General features: G+C 40.6%; 1 protein-coding gene across 10 annotated transcripts in view; it reads left to right on the forward strand.

Moving 5' to 3' along the window:
• Nucleotides 1-7859, forward strand: part of GPS2 (G protein pathway suppressor 2) — a 31526-nt gene extending 23667 nt beyond the window's left edge. For all 10 annotated transcript variants that reach the window (XM_069215506.1, XM_069215514.1, XM_069215513.1 and 7 more), the window contains 3 exons: nt 1957-2049; nt 2651-2725; nt 6475-7859. In XM_069215506.1, coding sequence (XP_069071607.1) covers nt 1957-2049; nt 2651-2725; nt 6475-6558 — 252 coding nt within the window. In that variant the 3' untranslated portion in view covers nt 6559-7859. The remainder of the gene's footprint in view (nt 1-1956; nt 2050-2650; nt 2726-6474) is intronic.
• Nucleotides 7860-8692: the final 833 nt, after the last annotated feature.

The following is an 8692-nucleotide window of genomic DNA, read 5'->3' on the forward strand; positions in this document are numbered from 1 at the left end:
CACATTCTAAAATGAGAGTGAGAATTGGCTTGGGTTTTGTTGCAGAGTTTTCTCCAAGAACAATAACCCCTTGGGTGCTTTCTGGGTGTTGAGCTGCCCTTTGTGTTTTGGCAAAGGTGTTAATAACTGCAGCCCCTATTTATCTACTATTGGAGCTCTCAGGAATTAAAGAAAGTAGTTTTATTTTCAGAATGCAGTTTTTCAGCTGCTTTTAAGGCCTTTCTACCCTTACATCAGCGAATAAGTTGTTCTCATTTATGTTCGCTGTTAAATCATCTATGTTATCTGTTTGGACTAGAGGGTTTTTAAAGCTCTCCTTACCACAACCTACATCTCGAGTCTTAGCTGTTACACCCAACAGAAGATGAAATGCAGGGCTTCCAATTTTGTTTAAAGACCTACCTTTCATTCTTACTTAGCGTGCATTCTGCATTTCCCATCTTGTTTGTGCATTTGCAGAGTATATCTTTGGGCGTGAAAAGCCTCCATTATATTTTGTATCTTAGGGTCTCTTAAATGTTATCTAGCTCAGACCAAAAGATTTACAAATTTTCATCAGCTTGTAAATTTCATCATTGGCCCATTTCAAGGCAGACAGGGGTCCAAAACTTACCTTATTAACTTGTTTGCTGCTCCGAATCTTACAAAGGCAACCCTCTTTCTGAAAGATGAGTGTCGTATATCCATGTACTTTTTATGTAAAGTAGTGAATTTTGCTGCTTCACCTGCTTTCTCTAATTATTATGTCATGACTGTTAGATCAGAATCTGTCTCCCACTTAAAAATCCTGGATAACTAATTCTTGCTGGTTATCGGTTTCCGTAATAGAATCAGTGTTTTGTCTTTACAGACAGCACATTTTCCATAGAAATGACCCCTTAATTTGCACAGGCAAAGTGATAAAACTATTTAGCACACAAATGATAATGTGTGCAAATCGGGTTTGTGTGCATATGTATCATTTGTATAACACCATGGAAAGTGTCTTGATTTGTTTTGATGCTGTTAAAAACTGTTTCCAGCACAGTTCAGAATTACAAAAAAAATGTGCTTCATTTTTACTTTCCTAACTGATGAATGTATACAGTTCATTCACAGATATTTACATGTTGCTGTATGTTGTTAGAAAAAAAAAAACTTTTCCTTTCACATTTCTTGTACTTCAGCAAGATTGTCCCATAAGTCACTTTGCAAACTCCTACACTTTGCTGTCAGGCAAAGTAAACACCAGTTCTGCAGCAGATTGTCCGAAGGCCTAGCCCGACATTGGACCTCTGCCGTTGAAGCACCAAAATGTGATAAGCTAAACAGACAATTTAAACGAATCTTAACTTACTGCTCAAACTTTCCAGACCCATCAAAAATCTGCTTGCGACCCACCAGTGGGTCGCGAGCCACAGCTTAGGAAACACTGTCATACAGTGACCTGAGCGAGAAGGAAAAGGACTGAACAATAAATCATGCTGTGCCTGGTAGGTGCTGGCAGAGTCATATTGGTAATGGGCTTCAACTTCTTTCACTTTGGTAATGCTGGGCGCAAATGTGTTCTGCTCCTCTGATCTGTCAGTCATTGCTATACAGTGCAGTCTGGAGCAAGAGGGATGTGGCAGTACACGAGGGATGAGGTTGAAAAACTTGTAGTAAATAGCTGGCACAGGACAGTGCCTGCTTTTAGTCTCTTTCTTAGATTACTCAGGGCTGTGGATTAAAATACAGTTTCCTTTCCATCAGTGTCCCAGCTGTGCTGCCAGGTTTTCCAGCAAAAGACTGTCATTTTAATCGTAGTTGTAATTGAATTTACTGCTTGCACAGGGCAGACAGTTTCACACTTTCCTTCTCCTAACTCTGCTTTCTCCACTTGTTTCCACACATCCCCTCTCTGGTGTCTCCTGGTTACAGAAGTCTTTCTGTGTTCTACATCCCGTCACAGTGTGATCTGTGTTCTTTGTGTTGCAGTCGTCTTTGCGCCCGATGCACCCTCAAGCCCTTCATGCTACACAGACTCTGCTGCCTGGGCCCCAGCTCACTGTGCAGATGCAGCCAACCAAGGTAAAGGGTTCCTCTCCCACCATGACCTCTGTCTGCCCCCTTCTCCACCTTGTGGAGGTTCGCTCTGCTCCAGTGGTTCTTAAGGGCATATTGAATTCCCCTGTTACCTTTGAATACTTAAAATTCCCCCAAGGGATTATGGTGAGGCAGTGGTCTTCCTTTTAAAACCAGGACTTCCTGTTAAATTGGCCACTTTCTGAGCAGTTCTATTTCCATTGCATTGTGACTTATATCCCAGAAGTCCTATCCGATGGAAATTCTGCCCCTTGGGAAAGTCAACCTTTTGACTGTGGGGAATTTACCCATAATAAGTGCCCTGTTCAGCTAATTGAGAAGAACACCTATTAAAATAGCTACATTGACTAATTGCTAATTTGGAATTGTGGCCATGGCAGATAACCCATTGAGAGCTCCACTCCTTTGAAATGCCCCCCTTGAGAATATCTTCTCTGTTAATTTTGCTGATTGGGAATTGAGTTCTTCTCATCATAACACACATATGCCTGTGGTTTAAGCCATTCAACACCACTGTTGAGGACTTGTCTTCCATTTTAAGAAATCCGGTTAGGATGGATTTAACACTATCTTTTCTGCCTTATAGGCTGCACTGGCGTACACACGGCCGGCCTCTCCTGGGAGCTTTACTCATGGGACCCCGCCGCAACAGGCCCACACGGTACGTATCGCAAAAACATTGAAAAACTGTTCTCAGTGTTCTTGGCACTATACTCTTCATGAAGGAAAATTCTCAATTCAAACCACCTTGATAAATAAAGCAGGTAGGAAAGTGGTTCACAAAAAAGAACAGAATGCAATCTAAAGACTGTTTACAAAAGGTATCCTCGTTCCGTGGGTCAACATGGTAATGTTTTACATTAGTCACAAGAAAGGCCCAATCCTATCTCGCAGAGCTTATTGCATGGTTGACAGGGCACGATATTTGATATTGACAACATTACAAATGTTGTACTGTAAGAAAGATTACCCCCCACATTCTTAGGAGCCTGGGTACACAGTAAATAATAAACTAATGTACATTCAGAGTTATTCAATAGACTTTGAACCAATCCATGGGATTCATGGGTATAATCTAAGTGATAAATCAACAAGTAAAAACTCAGCCATAAACAGTACCAAATTATATTGATAGACAAATGGCAATAATCACAACCAAGGAAAAAAGTGCTCCGAGTGAGTGAAACCGCTTAGTGCATATGGGTTGTGGATAAATTAAATCTAAGACCCCCTGTTTAAGTCTTTTGGCCGGAAAATCAAATGCTAGTCTTGGACCAATGCATTATTATTCCTAGAGTCCATTTTGCAGGAAAAATAATTCACTCCAATCCAAAACGTTTATATTCCTTGAGGTTCCGGCCCCATAGTTGCTTTAAATGGGATCTTCATCAGGGAAATGTGGATGCGCCTCGTGACCAGGTGAAATTCAATCCAGCACAACCATAGATAATAGCCTGGCTCTGACTCCAAGCACAAAACATGAGCCATGTTTTCTTACTGAGTGCAGCTTAAGCAATTTATTTCTTTTTCTATCCTCTCTGGCCACGTTGTAATGAAGTCCACATGTTCTGAGGGTGCAGGGGTTAGAGGTACGTATACTTAAATGGTTTCGCTTAAATCTAGTCTTCCCTTCTCTGTCACTGTTTGAAGCATATGAATAAATCATCGGTCTGTTTGGTCAATATCTGTTCAAAGACAGCACCTTCTTGTTGCAACTGTACCACTTCAGTAATAAGACATTTTATCTGGTTCAGATTATGGTGCTGGTCCCGCAAGTCTTGTTCGACAGCCAGTTTCATGTTTCCAGTCCTAATTCTGGTTTTATTGTGTTCAGTTATATCCTCACAATTTGACTTATTTTAAACCAGGTCTTACCTATCTACAATTTGTCACATTGGCATTTAATCAAATACATGACCCCTCTGCATTTAAACAAAAAAAATACAACAATTTTAATGTCTAAGAACACTCCCCTTGATTCACACTGTTGATGTCATTCTTGGTCTTCTAGACTCTCTTTCTCAAGTTGCTTATTATGGAAAACAAAGGGTTCTCAACAAAGTCTACTTATTATTTTTAAAGTTCTATTTGTTTTGTAGTTATTGCCAGGCATATTACATGTCCCATTTGGCCTGATTTGTTTGTATTCCAGTACTCCATCTAAGTATTAACCATTCCCAGTCTAGAGTCTTTAATGATCTCACACTCCTTGTGTAACATTAGACCTTTTAATACCCCAGAGAAACCTTCTCAATCCTTAGTTAAGCGAAGAGCTGGAAAGCATAGATCACGTTCTCGATTCACGTTCTGTAAATTTCTTGAACCACTCGTGTGACTGTTGAATTCTGTCTTGTTTTACTCACTGTAATTGACTAGGGGCATGCTCTCATCCCAGAACCTGGGATCAGTGCTCGTCACTAGTACAAGTGAGTTAGTCTGGCCCCCTGACGTTTATATCTTCAACCAGTGTACTGCTACACCGCGTAATGATGGTATCGGAGAATACTAAAGAAGGGTCGCCGCTCACAATTGGCAATGAGCGGTGTCGCCGTGTTGTGATTCTGAAAATGTACCAGTTGTGCCCCTTCAAGCATACTTATACTTTGTTTAGGTAAAGTCACCATCACTGAATCTTAACACACCACCTCACTATATACAGAACCAGTTACTTTTCTGAAATATGCCTTAAATAACAAAAATAGAAAAGGAAGTGTGCCTCTCCTTCATTTTCAAAGAAGGCCTGGAAAAATGGCTCGGTCCACCCACCAAAAAAAGCAAAACGTGTTGATATTAATATATCTGCTGTGTACATTGATGTTCATACATACACATATTAATCATTCAAGCATGAGTACCCTCCCAGACATCATATTCTGTCCCTCATGTAGATACTGTCCTCTAAGAGCGTATCTTTAAGCACTATACAACTTTTATGTGAGAGTACTTTAGTGCTCATTTCTGTTTGCCCAGTCAGTCTTCCGCAGAGTAGACATTTACCTCGTGCCTAGGACAGCGATGTCTGTAAGCTTTTCTCTCGCTGGCAAGACAGTTATGTTTCCATGTAGACCCTCGCTTGAAAAATTCCTAAAAATGAGGCCTTGTGACTTTCTAAGGTAGGGTGCCAACTCAATGTGTGTTGGACTGACTGAACATCTGCAAGCCTGACCCTGGGGTGTCCTGGCTGCAGGCTCAGAGAGAGTTTAAAGAGATCCTGTCTCCCTTGTTCTCTAGAGCCTCTCATCTTGGAAATGCATTGGGGTGAGGTTTAAATCCTGCCCCTGAACTAGAAATCCATGTCTGGGCTGGAAACAACGTTGTAGCTTAGAAACAGAGGCTCGTCTGCATGTCCTAACGTTATCTAGCCAAGCCTTACCCTGGATTAAACGCAATGTTGATCTGTCATTTTATAGCTAATGCCCCCCCTCTAAACACTCTGTATACCTTCCTATCTTTACTGTAGCTGTTAAAATGTGCTTACTCTCATATATTGGCAGGCAGGCGGTAGATCCCTCCCTTGTTTTGATGGACAATGCAGTGTTTAGTGTGAGCACTGCACAGTGCTCAACAGAATTGAACATACAAATTAAGAAATATTTGCATCGGGAGAAGTAAACAGTATAGTTCTGTGCATTTACTATTTTATATTTTGGAGCATTGAAGTGTCGTATACATTTATATCAAAATAAATGTGTCATTTGTATTTATTTGATATAATGTAATTATATAGTTAATTAAATAATGGAATACAAAATCATTAAACACAGGCCTCTCGTGGTAAAAGTGGGAGAGCTATAGATATTCATCCAGTGGCCTAATTTTAAAAAGTACATAGGTTCACATCATGGCTTCTAGATTTGACCTAATTTTTTGAGCCCATGCAAATAAATTTACTTCACTCTGCCTCATTTTGATCGTCGGATGTGACTGCACCTTCAAGGAATTCAGTTAAGTGCTTTAGAAAAACATCACTTGTGTAGGTTTTGCTCAAGTTCTAGGCCTACATCTGTCCAGTCTAAGTGAAAATGTGTGCAAGTCATGGGGTATGAGAAATCTCTATGATCTGAAAGTAGTTGCACCTGCTGCTTAAAGCAGCCGCTTTGAGACTTCTCTGGGAAATGCTGTGTTCTCTGTAACAAAGCAGTGAAAATAATGAATGCGAACATTTCTTGTTTCTGTGTTTAAAATAAATAAAAAAATGCCTGTTCCTGAATCGAATTAAAGTTAATTTGTTTGGGTTGTCCTAAGACATCTGCGTTACTAGCAGAATGTTTCTATTTACCAAAAAATCTCTATGTGGGTTTGGAAGAGCTTGTCAGGTTTTTTATGTCTTTGGCCTGCCCTCATAATGTCTCTGATATTCCCAGGATGGTTAGTAATTTTGTTGTTTTTTCTATTTATTTATTCTTCTAGTCCGGATTTCAGCCCGCAATCCAACAGGCCCCTCGCCATCCTTTTCCTCCACATGTCCAGACGCAGAGGTTCTACCACAAGTAACTACTCCAAGGCTTGGGTACAAGCGACCATGTGCTGCAGTTATGTTGTGAGATGGGACCTTGCTGTGGTCATAAAAAGTTACTTCGATCCAGCCTCTGTTGGACTCTGCAGACACATATTTGATCTTCACGCCTGCTAGTCGTGCCTTCATGTTTTTATTGTTACTTGAGCAAGAGTGCTCAGGTATTGTTTTATCTACCAACTTGGAGTGGCTATGAGGATAGCCAGCTTCCATTCTCCATGTTAGCCAGTGATACCTAGATAGTTTGCAAATATTCCTCACTCTATTTGGGAAGAATACTCCCTTTACATGGGTGACTTCCAGCAGGCATCGGTGGCATCTTGTGATATCAGAGGGTTAGAAGTACCCATCTTATTGCCACACAGTCTCACCTATTCGTGTGTTACCTCTACAGCAATGAAGACCCTTTCATTTACTGCATCCTATTCTTGGCAGACTGCATTGGTAAATTTGCAGGCACCTTGGATGTCAAGGACGTGCCTAAGTCCACGTAAGGATGTTGGCTATGAGGTTGATGTTATGAGGGTACATATTAAGCTTCGATAGTTACAGAGGACAATTACTCTCAGCATTGCTGTTCAGATGCCCCTGGGCTTGCCTCATGAAAGATTGTCCATCTTCCAGCCTTCAGAGGAATGCTTCACTGGTGCTGCCCACCTAACCTGTTTGGCCCACTCTTACTGGACAAAGAAGCCCTGTGTGAAGCCAGAAAAGGAAATTAAACTTTTATTTTACATTTAGGGAATGTCATTTCCCTCTCCAAACCCAGACCTGATTTTAAGCAGCATAAAGGAATCAATTAATTTTATCAGATCTTAAACTGTTTTTAAAAGGTATCTTTTATGTACTTTTTATTATACTTCGAAGGGGAGCTTCATATTGAACAATGGATCCCTGCCAACATAGCTGTAGCGCTGTGTGTTATTTCTGGTGATCGGAGAACTCCTGGTGTTCTACTACTTCTATTCACAGTATCAACAACTGCTTATGTGCAGAGCTGATGAGATGGATTTAAAAACTGTGTTTTCAATACTAACGAAGCAGGAAGTACTTTGCATTTGAGCTGTGGGAGCACATTTTGGAAAGACACATGTTGACAACCTAGCTCACTGAGAGCAGTGAAGTTTTTCCTCGCTGAGAAAAAGGCACAAATAAGTAGTCCATCCAGTAAAATGTGCCCTTGTGTAACAGAAGATTTAAGCCCTGTCCAAGGAGGTCTTCTTGGAAACGTTCATCTCTGGTGATTCGCCATTAAAAAAAAAGACCATCTGAAGTTTTATCTTTTGTTTGTTGTGTAATTTGTTTTGATTCCTTCAAGATAGTAAAGCTAGAGGATCAGAGGGGGCGTTCATATCAAAACAGTGTGTAAACTTTTATAATACGCACCACACACCCATACACATTTTCTTCTTCTTGTATAGCTCAAGGGTGTTTTCTTTTAGGCTTATAACGCCAAATTTAGAAGGAGTAGAATTGAAAACTGGATTATAGAAAGCTCTCAACGAGGCTTGAAAGCACAGAGCAGAAAAAGTGGGGTACTTTGGGGTATTTCTAAAAGTTAGTAGCGGACAGGAGAGTGGAATAGAGGAATGTAATGAGTTGAAAATGTGGATGGGAGGCGGCGGCAATTGGTAGGGTTTAGGTAAGTGGTGCGAGGATTTCAAAACACAGCTAGCAAGAGCGGCAGAGAGGGTTATTTTAGAATAAGAAAGATGAATCCCAAAGGAGGAATGGACATTGTTGTGGTGTTTGTAATGAGCATGTGAACAGCAGATGTTACAAAGTCTCAGAGCATTAAGGAGAAGACCTTAAGGTCCGATGAGAAGCTTGGAGAGAAGCAAAGGATGCCAATGAGATTGGAGTCTGACAATTCAGGCAATAATGGGGCATCTAGCCTGAAATAGATTCGACAGTACATACTACCCTGCTCTCCTCCCACACGTGTAAGGACAGTCCATTATAAAGCAAAACGCTGTCAATTCGTGGTGGGTTGAAAAGCGTGAAAAAAGGAGTTTGAAATTTAAATTGAGCTGAATTGCGACCTTGCTGTTCTATAGAACAAGAGTGAATTTATAAAGGAGAATGCCTACAAATTCTGTTATTTCTAGTTGT

Source organism: Pleurodeles waltl, chromosome 12 (assembly GCF_031143425.1).
Source record: "Pleurodeles waltl isolate 20211129_DDA chromosome 12, aPleWal1.hap1.20221129, whole genome shotgun sequence".
Lineage (NCBI taxonomy): Eukaryota > Metazoa > Chordata > Amphibia > Caudata > Salamandridae > Pleurodeles > Pleurodeles waltl.